The sequence below is a fragment of the Pseudorca crassidens genome, chromosome 1, assembly GCF_039906515.1.
Source record: "Pseudorca crassidens isolate mPseCra1 chromosome 1, mPseCra1.hap1, whole genome shotgun sequence".
Taxonomy (NCBI): domain Eukaryota; kingdom Metazoa; phylum Chordata; class Mammalia; order Artiodactyla; family Delphinidae; genus Pseudorca; species Pseudorca crassidens.
This window is the reverse complement of record NC_090296.1, coordinates 109045623-109073091: the sequence shown is the minus strand read 5'-3', so window position 1 is coordinate 109073091 and position 27469 is coordinate 109045623. Positions and strand designations below refer to the sequence as shown.

The 27469-nt window shown below is 41.2% G+C and overlaps 1 protein-coding gene across 2 annotated transcripts in view; it reads left to right on the top strand.

Moving 5' to 3' along the window:
- Window positions 1–27469, top strand: part of RORA (RAR related orphan receptor A) — a 185566-nt gene that overhangs the window by 115526 nt on the left and 42571 nt on the right. For both annotated transcript variants that reach the window (XM_067749080.1, XM_067749071.1), the window contains exon 2: window positions 27147–27232. Coding sequence is in view for 1 of the 2 variants with exons in the window: in XM_067749071.1 (XP_067605172.1) it covers window positions 27147–27232 (86 nt within the window). In the remaining variant the exon portion in view is untranslated. The remainder of the gene's footprint in view (window positions 1–27146; window positions 27233–27469) is intronic.

The following is a 27469-nucleotide window of genomic DNA, read 5'->3' as shown; positions in this document are numbered from 1 at the left end:
AGCCCAAGGAAATATGCTCCCGATGAATGGTGGGCTTGACAGACTGGAGGATGGAGGACAGAATTTCGTGTGTTTATCCTCCCATCCCAGAGTTTTAACAGTTGACTCTGGTTATTTAAACTCAAGCAAGGCTGAGCTTGTACTTCATTACATAATAGTACAAAGTTAGTTACTTAGCCAAACACAGTCTTCACTACCCTGGCCCTTCCTGTCATGTAACCACGACCTCTGTGATTTTCGCTGCTTCCAAGTGAAGGCCAAACCACATCTTACACATTCTCTTCTAGGGCCAAAAAGCCCCACTCTCTAGTTCCCAGGTGGTTACCATAACGGTTGTGTGCAATTTAGATCTTACTTAATTAAGAAAGTGGGTTAATTTTAGATATGACTATAGAGGAACAATGCAAATTCTTCCATGGCAACTTGAACTTCAGCCTTCCCAGAATCAAAGAGTACTGACCAGAAAGAATACTTTTTTTGGTAGCAAAAAAATTATTCCTGCCAGCAAGGAGAAGGAGGAGGAGGAATTTCTTTAGATAAAAGGAGAAAAAGACATCCAGTGACAGTGGAAGTAAATCAGAGAGTCGTCGGAATTGGCTATTTAAAGGGTATTTATGGGGTACTTATTGCTGTTCAAGCATTTGGGGATGTTCATTTGGAGATGATACAGAAATATATGCTCCGATAAATCTGCTCCTTGTCGTTTATCATTGAATTAGGGTGGACATACAAATGTTCCTGGGGGGAAGGTGGGAAGGCAACACGTTCACAAAAGTAGGATAAGGAAGTTCACACTGGCTTCATGAATGGTGGTGGGAAACATCTGTTGTAATTTGCAAGGTTTCTTCATTTTACAAGACTTTCAGGAGGAAGTAAGGTTTGAATCAAACATAGCCTATGGTAGAACCCGAAATGATGGGTAGAGAGGGGAACCCATGAACTTCTAGGCGTAGAGGACCTCATTAGTGGCCAGTGGATTTGTGGATGCTGACTTGACCCACAGCACTTTCTCCTACCCCACCTACTCAGAGTGTGGGGAGTAGTCAGTGGCACTGTCTTCACCTACAGAGTAAATGGAACCAAGAAGATAGCCTGGATCCTCAGAGTAGGAAAAACATTTCCCTAAAATATTTAGAGGACTAATACAGAACTTGTTTTCAGATAACTGCCTTAGTTCTCTATTTTTTTTTTTTAATTTATTTTTGGCTGCGTTGGATCTTTGTTGCTGTGCGCAGGCTTTCTCTAGTTGTGGCGAGCGGGGGCTACTCTTCGTTGCGGTGCGCGGGCTTCTCATTGCGGTGGCTTCTCTTATTGCAGAGCATGGGCTCTAGGCACGCAGGCTTCAGTAGTTGTGGGACACGGGCTCAGTAGTTGTGGCTAGCGGGCTCTAGAGCGCAGGCTCAGTAGTTGTGGCGCACGGGCTTACTTGCTCCGCGGCATGTGGGACCTTCCCGGACCAGGGCTCAAACCTGTGTCTCCTGCATTGGCGGGTGACTTCTTAACCACTGTGCCACCAGGGAAGCCCCTAGTTCTCTATTTTTACATGATGTGCTCGTGAAATAAGAGGGGCATGGGAAGAGGTGAGGATCAATGGTATAAATTCAGAAGTTGTTACTTAGGCCAGATTTTTTTCCTCCCTGTTCCTATTCATGAAACTATCCATAGCCCCTTCAGTTTTGAGGATAGATTTCATTTGGAGATGGTGAGGGAACAGAGAGCCTCCCACGCACAATTGGATGCATCTAAAGGAGAGAGAGCATGAAATAAAGATGAGAGACACCCAAGAGGTATCCCATTTTTTTTCCCCTAAACACTCACCTGAGATGCCAGATGCTCTAAAAGCGTTCATTACAGATAATGCGAAACCCCTCTGTTGTCTGTGCTTCTTGGGCACATAGGTGGACCCCTCTTTCAAGTGGGGGAGATTTGTGTAACAGAAAGAAATAGCAGAAAATAGGTCAACAGAGTCAAGTGACCCACACAGATGGGTGCTTTGAGATGTGTAAGCTGTGGTTCCAGAGTCACTACCCAGATTCACTCAAAGTAAAGGCCGGAAGTGGAAAAATATTCTCTGGGCAGGTGGGAGAGGGGAATATGGAGAAGTGGGTTATCATTCTTCTTTCAAGTAACTACTACTTGAAACATTTTTTTAAAGTTTCCTTCAAGTCATTTTGCTCATCAGACGACAGTATTTCTCAGAAAAGAAGCAGAAGAAAATGTCAAGCAATGTGAGTGTTCTCCCAGCCTTCCCTCTCTTCCCACCTGTGAACACAAAACAATTCCTTTGTCCTTTATTGGCCCCGTTCTGCTTAGATATCGCAAAGTCGTGCAATCACATCTTGTTTGAAACAGTAACCTAATACCAAACAATTTAAACACAGCCACTAATCCTTTTGAACAAGGCTGTGTTGGCAATTATGAAACAGGGCAGACGTTGGCAAGCGCTTTTGGAATAATTATAGGGTTCCTTGAGTAGTACAGTATAAATAATTGCGGGTTTAAAAGCGGTATTGTGAGCAGCAATTTTTACTAAAATTCATATTTGCTCCTTGAAACCAATATACGTCAAGAGTGCCTTGCTCCCACCCCCACGTCTCCACCTTGAGATCTCAAGGGCTTTGGAAGCTTTTGATTCCATTGCACTTTTAACTCAGCAAGGCAACTACAGGGCACATCTGGGCTGTAGTGAACAAGGGTAAGAGTGATGCATTTAATAAACGGGCATGAATGAAGTAATGAAACTCTTCCAGCTCTGGCCACCCGGCATGCTCCCAGGGTACTGGCATGCAGAAAGACCATTTTGGTACAGAGAGAAGCTAAGAAGTGCAGTGGTATCACTTTTGCCTGGCAAGTAGGGCACACCGAAGAAGATTATCGCCTCCTCTTTGGCTGATGATGGTGTGACTGCAGGGCACAGAGGACTGAGGCATGTCCACTGCGGAAACTCGTGGAGATAATACAGCTCTAAAATAGCCACAGAGACTTATTAAAATATCTGTTTTCCTCTCTGTGGAAATTCTCAGTTTATCCTATGCCACAGGAAAGATGGGTAGGGATGTCAGGAAAGTAGGGGGTGGGGCTGGGATGGGGGTGGGAGAAAGCCAGGGTGATGGAGGGAGCTGGGTTTTTTTTTGCTTTTTTTTTTTTTTTTTACATCTTTATTGGAGTATAATTGCTCTACAATGGTGTGTTAGTTTCTGCTTTATAACAAAGTGAGTCAGTTATACATATACATGTGTCCCCATATCTCTTCCCTCTTGCGTCTCCCTCCCTCCCAACCCTCTAGGTGGTCACAAAGCACCGAGCTGATCTCCCTGTGCTATGCGGCTGCTTCCCACTAGCTATCTACCTTAACGTTTGGTAGTGTATATATGTCCATGCCACTTTCTCGCTTTGTCACAGCTTTTACCCTTCCCCCTCTCCATATCCTCAAGTCCATTCTCCAGTAGGTCTGTGTCTTTATTCCTGTCTTACCCCTAGGTTCTTCATGACATTTTTTTTCTCTTAAATTCCATATATATGTGTTAGCATACGGTATTTGTCTTTCTCTTTCTGACTTACTTTACTCTGTTTTTAAAGGGCTCTGCTCTTGGGGTGAATGCTGAATAGAGGCCTTTCTTTTTCCAAGTAGGTGACTGTACGTGGCATCTTCTTGTCTTTCTCTTGATCCTAGTGGCTTCTCTTACCCAGGCTGAGAACTCCCCTGAGATGTTCACATCCTGAATGTTTCTCACCAAGCTAGCTAGTGTCCTCAGATAATGTGGTTTTTGTTTCAATTGCTGTTCCTGGTTTCTGCTCTCTAAAACCCTTTTAAACCATATTTTCCATGATTGTTCAGTGCTGGCTTTGGTATTTAAATAAGGCTTTCAATGGGTCATTAGCCGTGTAATTAATTCCAGCTATTTTTAAATGGTGCCTTGGTTATTAAAAGAGCTGCCATATTCTCAACAGCCTTGTCTTTCTTGAAGCATCCCTAAGCATTAGCTGATCTTTCCCTTTTTTTAGTGCCAAAAATATGGTAATTTTTTTTTCTCCTTTCAAATATATTCTTCATGGGTAGGAAGAGTCAAACTTTTTGAAGGAGGACAGAAAATATTGAGCTGTTACACTTCTGCATGACAGCCTTGGGCTTTTATTTTTCTTTCAGATGATCTCAGCAGATAACCATCAAGGACTTCCTGTAGGCCAGGCCCTGCCTTATGTATTTTTCACTTATGTTTTTAAAATCAAGATTGGTAAATCACAGGATTTGAATAGAAAGTGATTTTATGGAGAAGAAGTGGCTGGATCAAAATCACTTTAGCCAGTTAGTTACAGAGCTAGAGTTAGAACCCAGACCACCTGACCCTTAGCCCCTTCTTTCCGTTTCTTTGTGCTTTGTTATATAATATTAACATAGCTGTTGGTCTCTGTGACACTAGGAGAGGCTTACCAATTCTAATATTAGCACCAGTGAGCGTGGCCCCATACCCTTGGCAGACATCACAGTCAACCACAGCACAGTGCATCACAACCAACATCTCAGGGATCCACTAGAAATCCATCTGACTTGGAAAATGAGCTGAAACCCACTTGCCACCTTGACCTTATAGTAATCCCAGGATAAAGCAGTAATGCCTGGTTCAGAAAAGCAGATGGAGATTAACTTTGATTATTGAGTATTATCTGAGATCAGATAAAAATACCAATAGCTCATACAATAATAGTTAATGGGGCTACCATTGTGTGCCAGGCACTGAGCTAGTTGTTTAGATGTCTTCTTGCATTGAGCCTCCTAACAACCCTGTGAAATCGTTACTATTACCTCCATGGTACAAATTACCATAAAGTTAAATAACTTGCCCGTGATCACTGAGCTAAGAAGTGGCCAGCTCAGCTTTCGGACCCAGGTCTCTCTATCTCTAAAGCTACTCCTTGCCATCTGACAGCCCACACAGGGTATCCATGTGCTGACCACTTGTGGACCAGCCCTCGATGTCAGAAGAATATTCCTACATTTCTCATCCTGAGACTCCCCCTTGCCTCCACCCCCAGCCCCAGCCTTTTTTCTTTCAATCCTGTGAGGTTCTAGTAAATGTAGTTCCGAAAAGAATGCTTGCCCCAAGTGATTAAGTTTGTTTCATCTTTTATGATAAATTAGGGATCCTTTCATTTATTTTGGTTCTCGCCATGGTTTCCATTGCTAGAAGGAAATGCCTAGGACTGTCTAGGATAGCTTTAACAACCCTTTCATCCCCTCTAGGGTACCAGAGAGTACATGCTAGAAGCAGGTGATAGAATCTCTAATTTATTCATTTTTTGGAGCCCCTGCTGTGTGTCAGGCACTGAACTAGGCACTGGGGATATTGGATAAGGAAAAAAGACTCATCCCTGCTCTGTACCCCTTCCATTCTCAACGTGTGGAGACAGCTAATAATTATGTAGCATTCCAGGGAGTGATAAATGCTATGAAGAATGAATCCAAGTATTGTAATGGTAGATGACTTGGGGGTAGAAGGCTAGGAATGCCTCTGTTTTTTTATTTCCTGTGGACCGTAGCACAAATATTAAGGGAGACTTTAAAAGGCAAGTTAAGCTTCTGTATCTCTAGATGTGTCTGCAGTGCACAGTGGCCAGGACTGAGACTGGGGGAAAATGTCCAGTGGACACAGTTTTATTTCGATATAATCTTCCTCTTTGGTACCACCATCATTTTTTCAATCTGCCGGGACCTTATCTCCCTGATAACTCTCTCCACCCTCAGCTGCCCGGCATTGTGTCTGTGATGCCAAAGCTCTTTGTGTCTCCCTACCCGCCACCACGGTGAACCATGAACTGTCCTGTGTTTTGTGTCATCAAGGTCAGGCCCCCTGCGGCTGCCAAGCCCTTGACTAGCCACCCTGATAAATTAACCTCTGCTCACTCCTCCCAAGTGAGTGATTTCTGTTGACACTGGTTCTGTTCTTTCATCTGTGAAATGGGGAGGTTGGGGTAAACCTAGTTGGAAAGATGGCAGGAGAGTGAGCACATGTGGGTGGAAATCTCTCTTGGGTTTCCCACCAACTTGGTAATCTCGGTACCTCTCCGAGCCCCAGTTGTCTTGGCTAAAAAGTCAGGCGTGTGATTGGGTGATCTCAGAGGTCTTTACCGCCTGGAATTCTGTAATCTGAAACGTTAGGTTTAGCTCTTTAGAACACACTAAACAAAACAAAAGCTATGATTCACAAGAGGCGAATCATACCTTTATTGTCTAACCCAGAGAAGGAGTTTCAGACAAGGAAGGGGGCTAGCAAGTATCATTGCAAGGGCAGTAGGAGAAATTATTTGAGGTTTTCTAACTTCCCTTCCTGAGAACAGTCAGTGTGGTGGAATCTTATTGAGATTGTTAATGAAATGAGAACCGAGATGACTCTTCATATACCCAAACTATGTTTAATATATTAAACCTTGGAAATAGCAGGTTTTAATTAAGTCTGCCACATCTGCTGACCAAGATGTGGGAACTGAGCAGAGGCCAGAATGAGCCAAAGCATCAAAATCACTTACTTGTGTAAGTGACCAGCTTCTCCTTCCTTGGTGTCCGTCATTGTACTCCACATTGAGATCAGAGTGGTAAAGCCCTTATGCAGTATACGTTTCCTTTTGCCTAAAAGATATGAGATTCTCAAGACAACAGGCAAGGACACTGAATCCCTCTTACCAGTAATTTCCAAATGCTGAAGATAAATGCATCGTGGATCTAGTCTACATGGGTATATCAATGTGTTGCGTATGCCTTGTATAGCTATAATTATCACTCAATTGATAGCACTTATGGAATCCTGAGACATCTCCTTGGAGAAATCTGAAGGATGAAAAGATGCAACGTAATTCATAGCTGTCTTGTCTTCTTCTAAAAGTGTTGGTTTAGTGTGTTAAAGAACAAGTGGTCCACACAGAGCATCTTCTGCTCAAACTAAATTAGCAGGAAGAGCAGCAAAACCAGTGTGGTTCTGCAGAGTGCTCCTCTTGTTTTCTGTAAGTGTGGTAATGATTTCACACAACTGAAAACTTATTTCTGTAAGCCTGTGTTTGGTGTAATATTGAGGTGTTAATTCAGTCATTCATTGCTTGAACTGTTATTGTTTTAGAATTAAAGCAGCATTATTTAGATTCCTTCTTCATCTCTTTTGAGAGTCACCATTTACCTGATAATATATACCTCCATTTACATCTTTTTCTGACTGTCCTTGAGAAAAACAATGTCAAGAAAAAGATTAATTCTTTTCCAATGAAAGCTTATTATACACTGACAATAACTTTAATCTCCTTAATGTCCAAATGAAGAGGATTGATAACTGATAACACTTCCATTGATGTTTTCCAGAAATGATTCTATAGCAAAAAAAAAAAAAATTAATGCCTTTTTGGTGAGCACCAAAGGAAGAAACCATTGATACATAATTATAAATTCTTAGCCTTTAAACATTATTTTTTGAAATGAATATGTTGTGAATTTTGAAACTTTAAAATGTCCATCCAGATTTCAAGCCTTAGATGTTCCTTGCCTATACTTTTTACTAGGTCAAAAGCAGCTCACATATAAACAGTTATGTCCTTTGGTCATTTAGTTTCAAATATCAGCTATATTTTGTTTTATAAAGTGATCTACGTTGTCCTTGTGAGTTCATTCATGGCTGGAAGAAAATCAGACACTTTGTATAAAGCAAAACTTGCAAAACCCTGGAGTCCTATTTCTGGCTGTTTCATAATACAAGTGATAAAATATAAATGTTTGTTTGTTTTGTAGATTAGAAAGGACATGGGAGAGGATAGAGAGTGACACTGTAGTTTGAATTTATAATTTGAAAGAAAGCATAGAAAATAAATGATATAAAAAGATTACCATAAAAGTATCACCATTTTGCCACCCACCCTGCCTCCAACACCCAGGCGATCTGTGAGAATTCACCTTGGCTGTTTAAAACTCATTGCAATTAAAAAGTGATATTAAAAATAGTATACTACCACTTTAGCCAGTACAACACATATGTGATATCCCGGGAAATTGCAAAACATCTTCTTATCCAAAGTTTGGTACCTCGCTCTTAGAGTTTTGCAACCAAAGAATATAGCAAATACTGTTTTACATTTCACCTATTCCCTGATGCTTTGCTTGTTTCTTAAATTAATTCATGGGCAATGCATGGCGGGAGGAAAATAAAGAAAGCAAAATACACTGATGATATGGTAGCAAATACCACTTCCTAACACTAGCAACCTAAGACAGTAGCTTTATTTGCTTCTCTCTGGTGCCCAGCTTGATTGCATAGAGCAAAAGAATAGATGGCAGCTGTTTTTTAATGTACTGTTAATTCCCTCCCAACCCAATATGCTTAATTCCTCATTCTTCATACCTTTGGGATGAAGTATAATGTTTTGTTGCTTGTTTACAGTATAGTCAGGCAACAGACACCGTACATAAAAGGTGCTACATATCATCAAACATATCAGGAATGCCAGAGAGTTCTGCTTTCATCAATAAGGCTTTTCCACTGTTCATATCAAGAAGTTCAAGGGGAGCAGTGTAAAGCTACTCTGCTGTTGTAATATTTTTATCCACTACATTTTTTTTTTTTTTTTTTTTGCGGTACGCGGGCCTCTCGCTGCTGTGGCCTCTCCCGTTGCGGAGCACAGGCTCTGGACGCGCAGGCTTAGCGGCCGCGGCTCATGGGCCCAGCCGCTCCGCGGCATGTGGGATCCCCCTGGACCGGGGCACGAACCCGTGTCCCCTGCATTGGCAGGGGGACTCTCAACCACTGCGCCACCAGGGAAGCCCCACTACATTATTTTTGAACCAACTCTCTGTACCTTTAAACGTAGTATTCATACTTCTTGCCTTTCAAAGTTTGAGGATTTCGTCATTCACTTGCGGTATTCCTCAGAAAGGAACACGTTCTCTTGTGGAAATTATTGGCTAACATTAGCAAATTCAGGCCACCTGTTCATTGAAGAGTGTTGTATTTATTGGAGTACCTAGAATGGATTGCCCAGAGGTTCTCTTTTGGAAAAGTGCCAGCACAGTGCCCGAAATACCAGAGAGTGGGAAAGTCGTGGTCTGGACGGGGAGTGACTGCTGCACTCATGAAAACAGTGTTTGCGCGTGGCTGACATTAATGACAACCCAGGGCTGTGCGCTCATCGAATGTTTTCATTTCAGAAGAGCATCAAAACCACTGAGTCCTTTCAAGTCATCTTCTTTTACTGCGAAACCAGAAACCATGCCGACGGCGACTTCCAGTAATAACCTGGGTCCCAGCTGCAGGCTGTATTGAACTGCGTGTCATATAATTTTCTAATTTGTGTGTAGGTAGTTGTAGCAAACAACTTAGTTTATTTCAGAGCATGACATCAGAAAGCACATTTTAATGCAGCAGTGATGGGGCATGAAGTCAGAATTTCCACAGAATCTGCTCGAATTGAACAGTAACATAAGGAGGAGGAAACGGGAGACTCAGAGGTTCCTCTCAAAGTCATTTACATTATTAGGTAAGGAGGCTGATTTTAGTTTAACAAATGTACTAGAAGGTATGCTTCCACGGGAACATTGCCCTGTCAAAGCAGTCAACCGGAGAGGCTAAACCTCTGTACCTAAAACACTGTCACGGCCCAAAAACTAATACGTGATTTCTCTTCTGGAACTGCTTTCAACTCCTTTAGCAAAGTTTTAATGTTCTCCATAGTGACCACTGTTCCTCTGAAAAAGTGAATTTGATTTTTGAAAACAACCAACAGTTACTGCGATGAATAAAGAGAAGAAACCAAGCCAGGCTGTTTTCCTTTAAAAAAAAAAAAGTGACTCTAAAGTGACAAAGGTGTCTTTCTCCTCTCATCTCATTGGCACTGAGAGCAGTTGCCAAAGAAGGGACTCAGAGTAGTCCTGTGGCAATGACAACATCACTACTTTGAAGATCAGTGCTTATTCTGGGGTAGAGGCTGGTGCCAGTGATTTTGCTGGAAGAAAATACTGGCCACTAATTTTCTTCCTCCGGAATATTAATATGGTAGATAATGGCCACAACAGAAACAAAGGATGGTCAAAGGCCATCCTCTGCCACAGTACAGGAGCACCTCCACACATCCAGTATGTGTCCAGGATCCAGACGACCTTACCCTGATCGTACATGTTTTCGGTTGTGTCAGAATTACTATTCCCCTGACTAACAAAATTGTACAGCAAGTGTCAAGGGTGGGGAGTCGAATGGAGGAAAAACAAAAGGGAAACTCCTGCCCAGGAGGACCATGGAATGGTGACTTTCATGGTCATAATCTGATGGTGGTCACAGGAGAATTCTGACTGCAGCCACCAGTTGAGAAATCACTAAGATGAAGCAGGGTTTGGTTGTGGGGCAGCTCGGTGCTTCTGCTGCAGTCAACAGAGTTCCGTGGTTCCAGGCTGGGTGAACCTCACCTACTCGGCAGGGTTCAAGACAAGGGCACCCTGGGAAATTCGATGGAAACGTGAGTTGTGGCATTGAAGTTTTCTCCATGAGAAGTCCTTTGGAACTACCCATGTTTTATCCTGTTTTGCAGTTGGATGTGTTTGGGTGTATAAAAATGGGCTTTCTTAAAGTTTCCTTTCTTTTAATGTCTGTGAAATGCTGCTGGATGATATGCAGAACTGCTACCTATCTTCTTGTCCCTATGCCTTTCTCGCAGGGGTTGTTTTGACTTGTTGCAGATGGAGAAAAACAACCACACGGGAGTGAAGGGAACGGCAGCAGAGTCCTGGAGGAAGCATTCTTACATCTGCCCCTCATGATCTCAAACCCCTTGGCTCACTAAGCCCACTGCTAAAGTCTTTGTGGCTAATCTCCCCCAGTTTAGCAATTACTCTCTCCATAGGCTGACCAAACATTAATTCAAATAACAAATAATATGAATTTAAATTCCTAGATTATTAAAATACGTCATTCGTTTAGGAACTAAAATCGTCGGGTTTTTTAGCTTTCTCCTATATCATCCTTTCTTCCTCCCCGTCTCGCGATTGTAGTTGAATAGAACGTGGGCCTGATAAAGTCAGCAGGGATGGAGAAACCACACAGCTGTTTATGAGGTTAGACGAGGAGTGAAGAAACGTGGTATCCAGTGGGGTGAAGGCTCCCCAGCCCTTTGACCCCTTGACGTACGTTAGACTAAAGGCAGCCTATTCACCACTTTCAAATTTTGGTTTTCTCCGTTTTAATCTCTTCCTGAAAGCCCCTTTAAGGAAAGCCCCTGGAATGACGCAATATAAAAGTCACACAGACCTTTTTTTTTTTTTTTTAAACATCTTTATTGGAGTATAATTCCTTTACAATGGTGTGTTAGTTTCTGCTTTATAACAAAGTGAATCAGTTATACATATACATATGTTCCCATATCTCTTCCCTCTTGCGTCTCCCTCCCTCCCACCCTCCCTATCCCACCCGTCTACGTGGTCACAAAGCACCGAGCTGATCTCCCTGTGCTATGTGGCTGCTTCCCACTAGCTATCTATTTTACGTTTGGTAGTGTATATACCAAAGAGTATATATATATAGAGAGTCCATGCCACTCTCTCACTTTGTCCCAGCTTACCCTTCCCCCTCCCCGTATCCTCAAGTCCATTCTCTAGTAAGTCTGTGTCTTTATTCCCATCTTGCCCTTAGGTTCTTCATGACCTTTTTTTTTTTTTTTTCAGGTTCCATATATATGTGTTAGCATATGGTATTTGTTTTTCTCTTTCTGACTTACTTCACTCTGTATGACAGACCCTAGGTCCATCCACCTCACTACAACTAACTCAATTTTGTTTCTTTTTATGGCTGAGTAATATTCCACTGTATATATGCGCCACATCTTCTTTATCCATTCATCTGTTGATGGACACTTAGGTTGCTTCCATGTCCTCCTGACTATTGTAAATAGAGCTGCAATGAACATTTTGGTACATGACTCTTTTTGAATTATGGTTTTCTCAGGGTATATGCCCAGTAGTGGGATTGCTGGGTCGTATGGTAGTTCTATTTTTAGTTTTTTAAGGAGCCTCCATACTGTTCTCCATAGTGGCTGTATCAATTTACATTCCCACCAACAGTGCAAGAGGGTTCCCTTTTCACCACACCCTCTCCAGCATTTATTGTTTGTAGATTTTTTGATGATGGCCATTCTGGCAAGTGTGAGAGGATATCTCATTGTAGTTTTGATTTGCATTTCTGTAAAGATTAACGATGTTGAGCATTCTTTCATGTGTTTGTTGGCAATCTGTGTATCTTCTTTGGAGAAATGTCTATTTAGGTCTTCTGCCTATTTTTGGATTGGGTTGTTTGTTTTTTTGATATTGAGCTGCATGAGCTGCTTGTAAATTTTGGAGATTAATCCTTTGTCAGTTGCTTCATTTGCAAATATTTTCTCCCATTCTGAGGGTTGTCTTTTCATCTTGTTATGGTTTCCTTTGCTGTGCAAAAGCTTTTAAATTTCATTAGGTCCCATTTGTTTTTGTTTTTATCTCCATTTCTCTAGGTGGGTCAAAAAGGATCTTGCTGTGATTTATGTCATAGACCGTTTTTGCCTATGTTTTCCTCTAAGAGTTTGATAGTGTCTGGCCTTACATTTAGGTCTTTAATCCATTTTGAGTTTATTTTTGTGTATGGTGTTAGGGAGTGTTCTAATTTCATTCTTTTACATGTAGCTGTCTTACATGTAGCACCACTTATTGAGGAGCCTGTCTTTTCTCCACTGTATATTCTTGCCTCCTGTATCAAACATAAGATGACCATATGTGCATGGGTTTATCTCTGGGCTTTCTGTCCTGTTCCATTGATCTATATTTCTGTTTTTGTGCCAGTACCGTACTGTCTTGATTACTGTAGCTTTGTAGTATAGACACAGACCTTTTTAAATCATTGTACTCTCTATCCTGAGAACTCCCTACCTTACTGATGCAATTATGTCTTTGCAAAGTGCACTGAACTTTGGTATAGGTTCTCAAAGAATATTTGTAAAATTATGCCCGAAGAAAACATTCTTTGAAATGAATTAGTAATGTCCAAAAGTCAAGAAAGAAAGGAAGGAAGTGAAGAAAGGGAAATAATAAATTCACTTTAAAATGAACTGTACTGTCTAATTGGGCAATGAAGTGTATCTCTTGAGCACCATTTAGCTCGACAGACCAGAAGAGGGGAAGGGATTTCTCTTTCATAGATGAAGTAATTCACTCTCAAGAAACATTTTGAAATGGACTGATATTTCTCTGGTAGAGTTACCTGCTTTGGTAAATTTTATGGTAAAGTAATCAGTTCATCTTGTCTAACTGACAACTCAAAAAGCTGATTCCAAGAACAGGAGATTGGCTTCAATAGAAATACTATTTGTTTATTTTAGAGGATGGGGATGGGTAAGGACCCGGTCAAGCTTACTCTCCTGACTTATTTTAAAGGATGTTTTAAATGAATAATAATTCCTCATACGTCATCCTTCTGATTATTGGTGGGTGTGTTTGAGGTGTGACTGATTCTTTAAACAAACCTACCAAGGTTATGCACCTAAAAAAATCCTGTTCCATTCAGAATTTCAATTTGAAAGTCTGTACACTTATTCAACTTATTTTTTTCTAAGCCTTAATTTTTTTTTGAGCTCCATTTTTTGGAATTGCTTTCATTGACTGGTTTGGTTTCCCTTTAAATAACAGGAAACGCAAGATCAGGGCAGGTCATGGTGAGTAGTTAGGTTGATTTTCCTGGAGCACTGGAATGACTCCACTCACCCCTCTGGGCATTGGTTCCTCAACATCTCACAGGGAAGGCTCTTGTCTGATGAGTACATTTTGGTGTTACCACCAGACCTTGCTTCAGAATTTACTTCTCTGTGTCCTAATGGTCCCTGACATGGCCTTGGACTTGATCCTTGACATTTAATGCCTTAGACAGTTATAGCTGGGAACCATGTAGCTTGAGGGCCCAAAATGCTTCATTGGTGGCGATGGTTTTGTTTTGAAAAACACATATCAATGGGAAATAGATTTGCATTACTGACGCTACCTGCCAAGGGCTTTGCCTCTGTGGATTTAAAGCAAAACGTACTTATTGTGGGCTTTGACAAATAAAAAGCACCAAGCCCCTGCACAACCAAATAAATAAATAAATATGTAAAAAAACCCCACCTGATTCGGTCCCAGAACTGTCAATTGAAATTGTTTACCTTGAAAGGAAAACCAAATACTTTATTTTCCATTCACACCATGTTAGCATTGTGCTGCCCTGTCTCTTCTGTCAATATATGGCAGGGTGTGGTATTGAAAGGAACTCTCTTTGACAGTAATAAACACTATTTTTTTTTTTAGTAAGGCCAAAAAAAGGAGGGGACAGGTGTGTAGAAACAGAGTGTTCTAGCTCCAATGGGTATTATGCCGGAGCTTTCACTCTGGACCTTGACGAGAACATTTCAGTGTGTTCCCTTGTCTAAACCAAAATGCAATTAAAATGGACAGAGTGGTTGCCAGATGGGCTTCTCTATCACAGTCTATGACTACTTTTCCTGACTAGTGACCCCTGGTGGGTTTCGCCATTGAAGAGATCCCAACTGTTGGGGAAATGACTGTTCAACTCACTCACAATCATCATATCACCGTGTAACATAGCAGGACCGGATCTGACAGTTTATCTGGTGAAACACTACACCGAGGGGCAGGGAGTAGCTACAGTATTCCCTAAGAGGGAAGCTGAGCCCTGGAGAAAGAAGGTCACAAAGTTTCACACATGTCTGGTAAATTTCACTTGCTAGCAGGTAGTTTTAGAAGCTTCGGAACCCTGCAGCTGAGTCCCTTCCCTACTTCACCACACAGCTTTTAGAAGCCTGGCTCCCACTTCCTAGGCTTACCACCTCTTCAAGATGCCAGCCTTGCTGTGGGCTTTACTTAGAAAGTGGGGAGCTGCTTAATACCCAGTGGTTTCTTTCCGTCATGCTTTGTACCTGCTTAGTGTTACTTCTCATATTAGGCCTCTGCATTAGAAGCAAAGCCGCTGGGACTTCCCTGGTGGTGCACTGGTTAAGAATCCACCTGCCAATGCAGGGGACACAGGTTCAAGCCCTGGTCCGGGAAGATCCTCCATGCCGCGGAGCAGCTAAGCCCGTGCGCCAAAACTACTGAGCCTGCGCTCTAGAGCCCGCGAGCCACAACTACTGAGCCTTTGTGCCTTGAGCCTGTGCTCCGCAACAAGAGAAGCCACCACAGTGAGAAGCCTGCGCACCGCAACTAAAAGTAGCCCCCGCTGCTAGAGAAAACCCGCGCACAGCAATGAAGCCCCAACACAGCCAAAAATAAAATAAATTTTAAAAAATAAACTACTTTTAAAAAATTTAAAAAAGAAAGCCACTGAACTCCATGTCTTTATCTGAAAGGAATATAATGACCTATCCCTCATCAACCTTCTTGCTCATTCCCACAACTCCAGTAGCAGCTCTTGCCAAATACTACTGTCCTTGAAAGATAGGTGGTGTTGGTGATGATGATGATACCTAATATTTATTGACCCCTTACTATGTGCTATGCACTGATTCTATAAGCACTTGGTTACCCTATAATAAGGACATAGGGGTTATTTTAAAGGCTAGGAAAATAAGGCACAGAGATTAAGAAAGCTGTCCAAGTTCACATAGCTAGTAAGTGACAGGGCAGGGATTCAACCGCAGCCTCCAGCGCTTGCAAAGTGAGCCTCTCCACTTTACTTCAAGGTTGTACTTTTCTTTCTTCTTTAAAAAAAGTGTCCACTATCATCCTTAATTCACATACAGTGAAGCTAATGTAACAAGATGACGTGGGCCAGTGGGTTCTGTGTACCCTCTTGTCATCCCTGGTGCCTAGTCGTGCAGGTTACCAGCAAGTGGTGGTAGGACTTACAGCTGGAGAGACCTGTGTGTAAGGGTATGGAACGTGTGTGTGTGTGTGTGTGTGTGTGTGTGTGTGGTGATTTAAGATGGTAGCAGCCATTGGCATTAAAAAGGACCTGCTATTCTGAGCTCTGGCTGTGACAGTAAGATGTGCCTGTAGCAAGCAGCTGTTAGCAATCAGAGTGTGTTTCCATCTGATGTGAAATGTGCTGCCATCACTTGTGAAGTGGATTTCAAAACGTCGCCGTCCTGAAGTACCAAAGTGTGTGAATGGTGCACTTTTACTGCAAATTAGAAAGATTCACTTATGCCAGTGATAGTGTCACACTCACTCAAGCTCTCTTTAAGTGACAAAGACGTACATTGCCAAGTGCTGGCTAGCTGATAGGCGTATGTGCAGGACAGTCATAAAATGTCATCTGAAATGTTTGTCTGCAGGCAAAAGGAGCTTCTCGGATTGGAGGAGCAGAAACTGAAAATGGAAGAGGAAGGACAGGGTTGTGAACCTTATTTTGCTATCTTTCCATGGCTGTGGCGTTCTTAACCCCACCCCTAGTGCATGACTTACATAAAGATAGATAGTTTCAAGGTAAACCCCCAAGATATACATTTTCTGTTGTAGGGAAGAATGACATTCATTAGGTGTTACCGTCTGGGAATTGATGCTTAGATGTCAGACCTTCTTAAAATAAATCTGACAATCTCTAAGCTCGGTCCAGAGCATCCCCTCTCCTCCTGTCTCACAACTACTTAATATCCTCAAGGCTCTGCTGCCTTTTTCTGTATTTGCCTTTCCAGTGAAGAAATAGCTAGAAGCTCCTGCTTTCCCCCCTTGGGAATAGACATAGAAAACAACTCTACTTCAGCTATCAGCCCATATTGTTATCCATTGTCTAGTTGATGTTATATATTATAACTAAATATGGAAACATTTCTTTAATAAGCAAGCTTAAAGAACACATGTTTAGATAGTCAGAAAAAACTCCTTCGGGCACTTGTCTGGTCATTCCTGTGTCCAGCTGAACTGGTTGTCTTAGAAAAGCATTATAAAAGAGATTTTTAATTACCATTGACCTGCAGTCCAGAAATACATGACTGATGTTTTCGAAGGCTGAGAACTTGCCATATCTGTTGTTCAGATATCATTGGCTATGTCCTGGAAATTGGAGGTGGAGAACCTAGTAGAATTTGTCTTCTAGGAATTGGTCACTCATCCTTCAAGATCTTAGAATCTTAAAACAATTAGTGTGACAACGTGTACACTTCTGCTTCTGGCAAGTCTAAATAATTTGCTTGTGATTTTTAATAAAAAACAGACCTTTCCCTGGTCTCTTGCCCAGAGTTCCATTCTCCCTATTAATTCAAGGGAGACTTTGTGAAGTGGGAAACAGCACAAAGGTAGAATGGGGATCTGGGCTGTGAGATAATCCTCACCCACTAAAATGATCTGTGGAGCAAGAAATTTTTGGTATCACCAGTCTGTGTTCCTGTGGCTATGGATGTGTTGTCATCTTAGTTCTCAATGGCTTAACATAGAGGAAAGCAAATGTATTTTCAAGGTTTAAAGTTACAAGTTATTTCCAGGTTTTTTTTGCCATGAATCCAAACAGTTTGGTTAGGGAATATTTCTTAAATGACATGGTCTAATATTCAATGAACAGTAATTGATCTTCACAAAAACTACCTAAGCTAATGGAAAGAAACAATAGGTTCCTTTGCCTGGTGAGCTATGATGACTTAACCTGTATTCTTGTTATTTTGACCCACTTCTGCACATCTTCAGCAGGTGATGGCACCGTTAAGGAGTATAGAAATTGTGCAGTTAGAATTAGCAATCAGTAGCTGACTTTTTAGGCAGGAGACTTTGGCCCTTTAAAGAGAATTCTGAGACAAACAGAATATTTGGATTGATTTATTCAGTGAAGTATGATGCTATGTGCTAAGCATACAATGGACCAGACTCATAGGAAGCCATAGAACAAATAGATTTAAACAGATATACTACTTGTTTTAAGACCCATTTCTGTGTCAATGGATTTTTCTGTCTTTGGACTTTGTAATTGAATCACCAGGTTTGTTTCTTTTTGTAACATTCTGTGTATCTATTGAAAAAATACAATCTTGTAAATTGAAGTACCAAGATCATACAATACCTATAAGTTGAGGTGTGCATAGGCAGGTGCAAAGTTAAGAGGGCTGTAAAATGGAGTGCTTATCTCTTGGGCTTAGGTGTGAGAATTTGGGGGTAATGGTGTAAAGTAAGGTTATTTCATAAAACGCAGTAAGAGTAATTTTGATGTTTTTGGTAAAGCAGAAACTAGATAAGATCTCCAGATTTGGTTTGGTTTTAAAGATGTTCTTTTCTGTTGTTGTGAAAAACAGACTTTGAATGATGAAAGCAAAGAGCTGACCCCATTGCTCTCAACTGTGAGCAAAGGAAGACGTAACCTAAATGTGGCACAATTGCTCTTGTTAAGGGAAAAAAAGGAATTGGTATCTAGAGTGAGGTTGATCGCTAGAAAAGATTAGCTGCAGTTCTGTGAGTCAGATGACATTTTTTGGGGTCTAGTATTATCCAGAATTATATAAGGGACACATACCTATTGTTGGAAAAGAAGTTTTTAAGAAACTCTCTTGATCATAATCTAACAACTTAGTAAGATAAGATGGATTCTTTTTCCTGCTGATATGAAATGGCTTAACCCACCCTGAGAGATTCAAGAGAAGGATTTTGATTAGACATTTCTGATTTCAAGGTCCAAGAAAATCTGCAAGAACTTCATATTGGAAAAATGTAGTTAATTCTAGAATCTTAGAAGGACCTTGAGAATAATTGGCTGAATGGCCAGTTACCTTTGTCTTAGTCCCTGATTTCACATAACCCCAGAAATCCTCAACAACAAGGATGCTCCGTTGTTCACAAAAGTGATAGAGATTAGATTAGGAAAGACCAAAAAAAAAAAAAAAGAAAAGTATTTGTATTGCTGATCTTAATGGCATCATCTTTTGTTGGGTGAGAATTTCTTCAGTATTTGACCTACTGGGTAAGTAAAGTGGAGTATGAGGAAGCAGCTTCTCTTGCTGTTCAATTATTTTATTCAAGGTCTAATTGGTCACCAGGTAATTATCAAAAGAGATAAAGAGTATGTTGCCTTAAATTGAGGTCTTCTGTGCATGACTGTGTCATAGGAGAATTCTAGAGAGAACTGGATCTAAAAATCAAAGCCATCCACTGTTCCTCTATATGAAAAATCTGTTTCTTCTCTGATTTGACAGAATTTCCCCATCTAGGGACAAAAGTACTCATTTGGATTTGGCTTTTAGCAGAGATAAATGTGCATCAGGGAGTGCGAGTCAGTTTCTCTGGAAAGCTTAATCCAGTAGAGATTGAAACATATTACAAAGGATTAATATTCAGTTCCCATTGTCAGAACTACCTGCATATTCACAGAAAGCCACATGACAACACACACTTGTCTTCCTCATTCTTCAGATATTTCCTGCGTACACAGCTCAGCTTTCTCTGAATTCATATGGGCTTTAACTCCTAGGCTCCTAAGTCTTACATGTGTAAAGCCTGAAGGAAATAAAGTTTCAAAAATCCAGTTTTGTCATATTTTAGCTTTAGTGTGCAAATGCTTGATCTCTTGAAGAGTTTGAGGTGTGTTTATGTGTATGTATTCGGCAAGTATATGTAACACTTTTTATTTTAAAAAATGATTTTTAAAAAGCTGTTACATTTTCAGCAGAAGCCACAATCCAGTTAAAGCTTTTAAGAAGTGGCTTTAAACAGTATGTAAGGTGTAGGACTTTGGTCAGGGGGAGGCAGAGTAAGGTGCAGGACCTGTTTTTGGATGGCTATAATTTGACAGGGTCCTTTGAGTCAGACATGAACTTAATACCGAGGGTCAGAATGTCGGAGGGCAACCTGTGTGTTTATTGTGTATAACAAGAGGGAATCATACCATTTCCAGGATACCTCTGCAAGACAACTGAAGCCCTGGTGAAGGGCTTAAGTTCAGTGACTTTGCTTGTGACGGCTGTTACAGAGAGGTGACTTCTCCATCTATGTGCTTTTTCTCTGAAGCTGAGACAAAGATAGTAACCTCTGGACCCATGAGTCCCTCAGGAAGGCATTTTGGAAACCAACAATTAAAAAATAAGTTTGAGTCTAGTTAGCAGATGAAGATTACAGTTCTGTGGATTTTTCTTTACTCTCTTGGTGGCAGAGCCTGTAGTGGGTGGTGAGGGCACAGCGTCCTGGTCCTTGCCAAGAATGATATGCCAAGCTTCCTAAAGCTTCCCATCTATATAGGTCTTTTCGTCTTCAAAGAGCTTTCTGAGCATTCGTTTACCACCACCTGCCTGGGAGATAGGAGTTATTCCCATTTTATAGATGGAGGGAGTGGAGGTGTAAGTGACTTGCTTGAGGCCACTCAAGGAGTTGAGGGTCAGAGGGAAACGCAGGAGTGCCAACTCCACTTTTTAGCTGGATCAACCTCCAGCTCTTTCTGTCTCATGGCATCTCCCCTTGAGAGCCCCAGATTGATGATAACATAAATCTAAAGTCATCAAATAATCCTGAGCAAAAAGAGACACCAAGTCTGTCTTTTTTTTTTTCTTTGGTGGCTGCCTCTACAGTTAAACCCCGGGAAACCTAGACCTAGAGAAGAAGCCATTTAACCCTCCTGAGGTTCACTTTCCACATCAATAGAATGGGGCTAATAAGACCCACCTGCCTACTTCAGAGTTGTTGTGAACACCAAAATCAAAACAAGCTAGTGAGGACAAAAACTTGGAAAACCGTTACAGAGCTCTGTAAATATCAAGCATTACTGTTGTTGCCAGAAATGACCACAAGACTGCTCTACCAAAGGGGTAGGACTTTTCTAATTAGGGGGCTAACTGCTTTGGTGATGTTCCACTAGGATCAAGTACCATCATGAAAAAATTGCAAAATCAGTAGAAGAAAAGACTGTACCGGGGACACATACCAGTATTATATTTAGTATATATTTAGTAGAAAAAATGGCTGAACAAGTTGATTTTTAGTTTGCAGAGTGTGTAGCTGGAACTCAGCCCTCCCCACCCAGGATGCCTATTGAACATGCCTGCACTGTGAAACAAATCCATGTTATACTCCAGGCCTTAGGTCCAGGGACAGAGTGTGCCAAACTGTTTGAAGCCCACAGTCTGTTCTTCCACCATGAAGATGTATTGCAAGCTCTCTGCAAACCCTGATGGTGGCCTGGGGCCTCCAGCAGCAGCGCTGAGAGAGTAGAGAGAGAAAAAGGCTCCCTCCCTCCAAGCTGTTCCAGCCACTCTGCAGCAGGGCTCACAGGCAGGCGAATTTCAGCCCCTATTTTTGCCCCCTTGGCTGAGCCCCATGGGGCAGAGTCCTTGGAGACCCTGGAACTAGAGGTGGCCAGACCCAGAGGGGCTACAAAACTCTAGAAGTCAGGAGTTGCCGAAGTCCCTCCAGGAAACCAGGTGAAGACTCCCTACCCCCCCCCCCCGCCCCCAGCTGGCGTTGACATACAGGCCAGACTGCCATCCAGGCAGCTGCAGAAGCCTTTAATACCCCAGCAGTTTTAAACAGGGGATAAAAGAAAATGACTAATCCATAAAGGACTCAAGCCATTTTGCCGAAAATAAAATCAAATGCCTTAGGGTTTTTCTTTTTAATCTTTATTGGTTTTTCTGCTTACAAAAGTAATACATGCTGGTTGTAAAAAATTCAAACGTTAGAGAAATATGTAACATAGCAGGTGAATAGTCCTCCATATTCTCAGCCTTCCAGGAAAAACACGGTCAGCAGATTGGTATAAAGATAGGGGTTTTTTGGGGTTTTGTTTGTTTGTTTATAGCAGCAGTTCTTGACAGTTTTTGCAAGACACACAAAATTGCTTGGCATTCATATGTGTGACATAGTGTCATGGGTGTACCCAAAGTTTGGCCGTTTCCTGGCAAGCCAGCAGTAACCCCACCCTGTTCCGTCCAATTTGAGAAAGCATATGGTTGTGCAAGTGAGCTAGAGTGAAAGATCTTATGGGGATGATCTTAGGTCCATGTTAGTTTATTTTTTTTATATGAACCAGTAAAAAACTTTATTTTTTTTTTACTATTATTAGCAACAAATGCCTTGTGACACATCCCACACTGATTACAACATGCTGCTATGTTGTAGCAGTTAAGTGCCAACGTTGTAAAGGATCGCTGTGGTAGCTGGTATGAACTGCCTGTCATATTAGCTAGAGGCTAAGCCGCTTTTCTCTATCCCCGCTTTGGAAAGAGCTTAAAGTCTGCAGAAAAGAATTTCATTTCGCTATAAGGCAGGATTTCTTATCAACAATAACAATAATAATAACTGTGTTTTGAGTGCCAACTCTTTCTAAGGATTGTGTGTGATGTGCATATATATAGAATACATGTATAAAATAATCATATGTGCTGTGTCATTTATACATTATATCATTGAATCTTGAAATAGAAAACTGAGACTCAGAGAGGTAGGTGAAGTAATTTTCCCAGCCTTAAGAATCGTTAAACATTGGTATTGGTCAGCCTAAGGTCAAAAACTCGGAATTTTATAAAATTGAGAAGAATGGTCTTAGAAGGTTGATGATTATTTCCAGTTATGAACTAGTCAAGTAACTCCCAGAAAGACATCTTGACATCAGTTCTGAGTAGTATTAAGTTTAACCAGATTACTTGTGAGATGTCTTTTGATCCTTGGGTAATGGTTTCCTACCAAGAGCAGTATATTCCCGATGTTTGTATTGGAGTGATTTAGCTCGGCTATTCAGTATGATGAGAAGGGGGGTAGGGTGGAGAGGGAATAAGCTTTTGAGTTAAGAGAAAAAGACCAAAATGTGTCCAAATTCCAACCTTACTTCTTCCAAGCTCTCTGACTTTGGGCAAGTTATTTAGCCTTTCTGAGCTTCAGTTTTCTCATCTAAAACAAATGCAGATAATGATGATAATGATAATACCACCTACCTCATAGAGTTGTTGGAGCAGCAAATTAGATAATGCCTGAGACTTTATAAGCCCAAATACATGTTCAGTAGTATTGATTATTATCAATCTATTTAGATTATCATCAAGACATCACTCTTCACCCACAGAATGAAGTGATGGGTACAACTCTTGTGCAATTATATTTTTTAATACTTGGGCAGAATGGGCATTTTTCTCTGGACCACGATAAATCCAGAAATAGGTCCTGAGGAGCAAGTGAGGTGTTAAGAACGCCAGTGTCTTGTTACCTTTTATAATGAAAAGTAAAAAGCAAACTTTTTTACAGAGGTACAACGGTAAATGCCCACCCAGCCTAAGGACCACTTGGCTAATTAGCACACCTGCTTTCCAGGATTTCCTGCTGCCCCGCCGCCACTTGTTGTCAGCTCCTTGAAACTGCAGAAATTTGCCTGTGCAGGTGTGGAGAGCCTGCTTGAATTACTTAGGGTGCATGAAAGAGCAAATTATTTAGGCAATAGAGCTGAAAATGTAGGCAAATTAGAATTTTTCATAGCGAGATTGTTCATTGTTAAGCCAATTTGTGATTATATGTGTGCGTGCATCTTGCTTCAGATATTCCGCTACAGAATAAACCTCTTTGCTGCAATGAATATGGATGTGGACTAATTTAATCAATATACTTGTGACAGTTGTGGTGTCTGACAGATTTCATCCTTTGAAATACTGACTGAGTCAATGTTTGCAGTATATATATGGGCCAAGACTCATAATTTTTGTTACAAGAAGATTATTTTGAAAAGACACAATACTGCCTGTCAGAAAATGGAAAAGCCTGAGGGATAGAAAGCAAAGGGCAAGGGGATTTTTGTCCTGTTCCCTCTTACTGGTCTGAAAACTCAAATTTGTGAAACTAAACTGCTTTCCTTTTGAAAAATTTGTAAGGCATTGACTATTTTTCTTCTCCTTGATACATTTGAATTCTGTAAATTAACTAAAAGGTGAAGGGAGGTGGATTTTGTGCATTGTTGGATGAAATGGAAGATTGAGTAAGTGCCCTGCTCCGATCAGCAAATGTTTACTTTCTGGAAAGATCAACACATGTGATAGATCACTTTCAGAGAATTTGCTTTTTAGAGCAAGTGGATTTTAGTCATTTCCTAAAGAGCACTTGCACCTGAAATTGTCTTCTGAGTTAAGAGAGCCACCCAAGGGGGTAGGCTAGTAGAATAGTTTAATCCAGCCAATCATAATATTGGAACCTGGCTTTGGAGAACCCTCCCATCACCTCACCATGAGATCCCTAGGGAAGCTTGTTCTAACTAATTTGGAATCTTTGACCAGCATTGCCCACTGGAGCCAAGCACAAACACAGTGCGGCAGGGGGCAAAGTTCTAGGCAAATGGCCCCTTGCTTGAAAATACAGGTCAGTCTACAGTGAGTCCATTCATCTTGGCCTCCATGATGTCTCGTAAAATATGCCTCAGCTTGAGTGCCCTGCAGATCTGAAAGACCCTGAGAGCTGAAGGAAGGCTGAATTGAAGACCAAGAGTTTAGGAGCCTGACTCAGGCCAGTGTTCCTATGCAGTAGTGGCACCAAACTCTGGATTTATACTACAGTGACTTTCCCAACCCTCACTCCCACCCTCTCCCCAGCCAGCTGAGAGCCATTCCAAGGGTGGAAGTGCTGGGCCAGGATGTCAATCCCAGGGGCACCCCCATCACGATCAGACCCCTCCCTGCCAGACCTCCAGATCACTTGCAATGTTACAGGAGCTTTTAGTAGGCATTTTGGTCACTGCCTTAAAGATCATGATGTCACTGCTCATGGGTCATCCACTAGGAGCCCAGGCAGAGTGAACAGCAATACACCATTTTCCATTTGATCCAGGTACATACAGTTTTACTCAGTGTTCCCTGTCTGGCCTGCCCAGAGCTTTCCTATCTTATAAAGGACTAAACAGATTTGCTTAATCTCTCCATTACTAAGATGGAATGAAAATAACTCTTGAGAGGCCCGAGTTTAGTGTTACTTTTAGTTTTGATGCTGACTTAAACTATAGGGCCTAATGAGGTTTGTCTAATTTCTGTGACTACAACTTGAGGTGAGACATAAGCAGAAGCAGCTCAGTGTCTGTCTTCTTTATTTCTTGTATGAGTTTTATTTAATAGGTGGTCCAAGTACTTTGTGTTGTCTAATTCTTCTCTTCCTTAGGGGTTGGGGTTGGGGTTAGGGTTAGGGTTAGGGTTAGAGGTTTCAGCTGATATCACCTTTCAGAATTTCTTTACTACCACTTGGCTTTTATGAGTCTCTGAAAAATGTGGGGCACAACCATCTTTCTGGAGAGCTGCAGACAATCTGTGGCACAAAACTTTGCCTTAACTATGTATTAAAAATATTGGAGGAGGGCTTCCCTGGTGGCACAGTGGTTGAGAGTCTGCCTGCGGATGCAGGAAACATGGGTTCGTGCCCTGGTTCGGGAAGATCCCACATGCCGCAGAGCGCCTGGGCCCGTGAGCCATGGCCGCTGAGCCTGCGCGTCCGGAGCCTGTGCTCCGCAATGGGAGAGGCCACAACAGTGAGAGGCCCGCGTACCGCAAAAAAATATATATATTGGAGGAGCCTAAGTGTGAAACATTATTAGAGTTTAGATTTCATAAAGAATTTTCCTTGAAGAAATCAAGCTAGTCTCTAAGACGAGGAGGCCGACTTGAAGATGACGGTTTTTGTTAAGCGTGATCTTATATTAAGTCGCATAACTCAGAATAGACATTTAGATAGTGTACAAAGATGCCACTGTTGGGGTATTAGAAGGCTTGAGGATTATGGCACATTTATTGGAGGTGAGATTTTGAACAGTTTCTAACTCTGGATAGTGAAACTCAGGATGTCAACACTAAAAGTGACTGGTAGGCAAAGGACTCACTAAAGGCACTGCAGTACTTCTGGTCCCCTTGAAAGGATGTTAGCAGGGACACATGGTTTATAATGAGGTTAAGTCCAGTAATTTAATGTGTCCTCTTTTGAAGTATTGAATACAATATTGTATCAAATCCAGAGTAGGTGGCTGTGGAAATTACCCCAGGATATGAGATCACATTGGAAGAAAGGGTGAGCTCTGTGTATGTGTGTTACTTACATCGTGCGATACGTTCGTTAGACTAGTCATTGCTTTGTGTGAGGCATGGCACTAGGTAGGGGCTTTATGAAAATGAAATATACTTGGGCACTTGCAACTGCCTTTGTGTGTGTGACTTAGTAGGTAATCTGACATGATATCCAGTAGTGATAACCATGGAAAATAAATTTAGTGTAATGGAGCATGCCAGGTAAACGGGTGAAACTTGTCATCCTGTATATGCAGCTCAGTGTTGGTTCTTTATTTCACATATAAATTGTATTTAATAGGTGGTCCAAGTACTTTGTTTTGCCTAATTATTCTATTCCTTAGGGGGTTTTTTAATCCTTAATTATACTCTTTCCAACTCTGCTCAAGATATAATGTGTTATCTTAGAAACGTGCTTTAACATATTTGAGAACTTCGATGTAATATGTGTGAATTATTTGGTTATTCTTCCAGTATGAGGCAACTGTAAATAATCAGTTAGATAGAAACACACGCACGCTGTACCAGGAAATCAATTTCCAATGTAAAGAACTCTGAAGCTACATATTCTATTTGTCCGGATTCATCATTTTTAAATTCAAATAGGATATGAACTTTATGGTTGAAAGGTTTTGATTGTACACAAGTCGACTAATTTTTAACACATGGGAGGTACATTAATTAAAAAGAGATGAGTAAGGAATTCTTCCCATCATATGTAACTTATTAATATTTAGAGTTGAATCATTTTCCTAAGTAGTTTTGGCTTTTTGGAGTCTGTTTTTCTCCACCAGCCGAGCTACAATGCTCAGCCCAGACAGGTTTATGACCTTTTAAAAATAATGATGGAAAATGAGATCGGAGGAAACATTTTAGTATCTGCTTTGCTCTGAGGCCTAAACTGTGAACTCTCCAGTTCTTGAAGGCTTTGAAATGCTGATTCCAGTCTTCTTGTGGGTTCTTAAACACCTCCTCAAATGACCCATTTTAATAACCCGAAAGCTATTATATAACGAGCAGCCATAATTTAGTCCAGGGCTCTAGGGGGACCCTCACAGTTCAGCAATGAATAGTTAATGCAGTATAATGTTTAGCAGGTTATTAGTTTTCACTATACAAATGCTGATCAGGGAACGCTTTTATAAGGTGTTTAAAATAAAATGTAATTAACTGGTTGCGTGCTTCTGTTGCAGCTCAAATTGAAATTATTCCATGCAAGATCTGTGGAGACAAATCATCAGGAATCCATTATGGTGTCATTACATGTGAAGGCTGCAAGGTAAGCCTTTTTAATTGTTGTTGTTGTTTCTATTAACGTTAGGATGTATCTTTGTGACTTCTATTCTTTACTTCTACTATGCCTAAAAATTCAGCTCCTTGGCATTTTGAGTGACGAGAAACGACAGGACAGAATAAATATTTGGATGTTCATTACAATCAAGGAAGTTATGTATATTTTTATGCCTCCCATCACAATAATGAGAGGCTGGAGAATAGTATTCGAGCATGGCTTGTT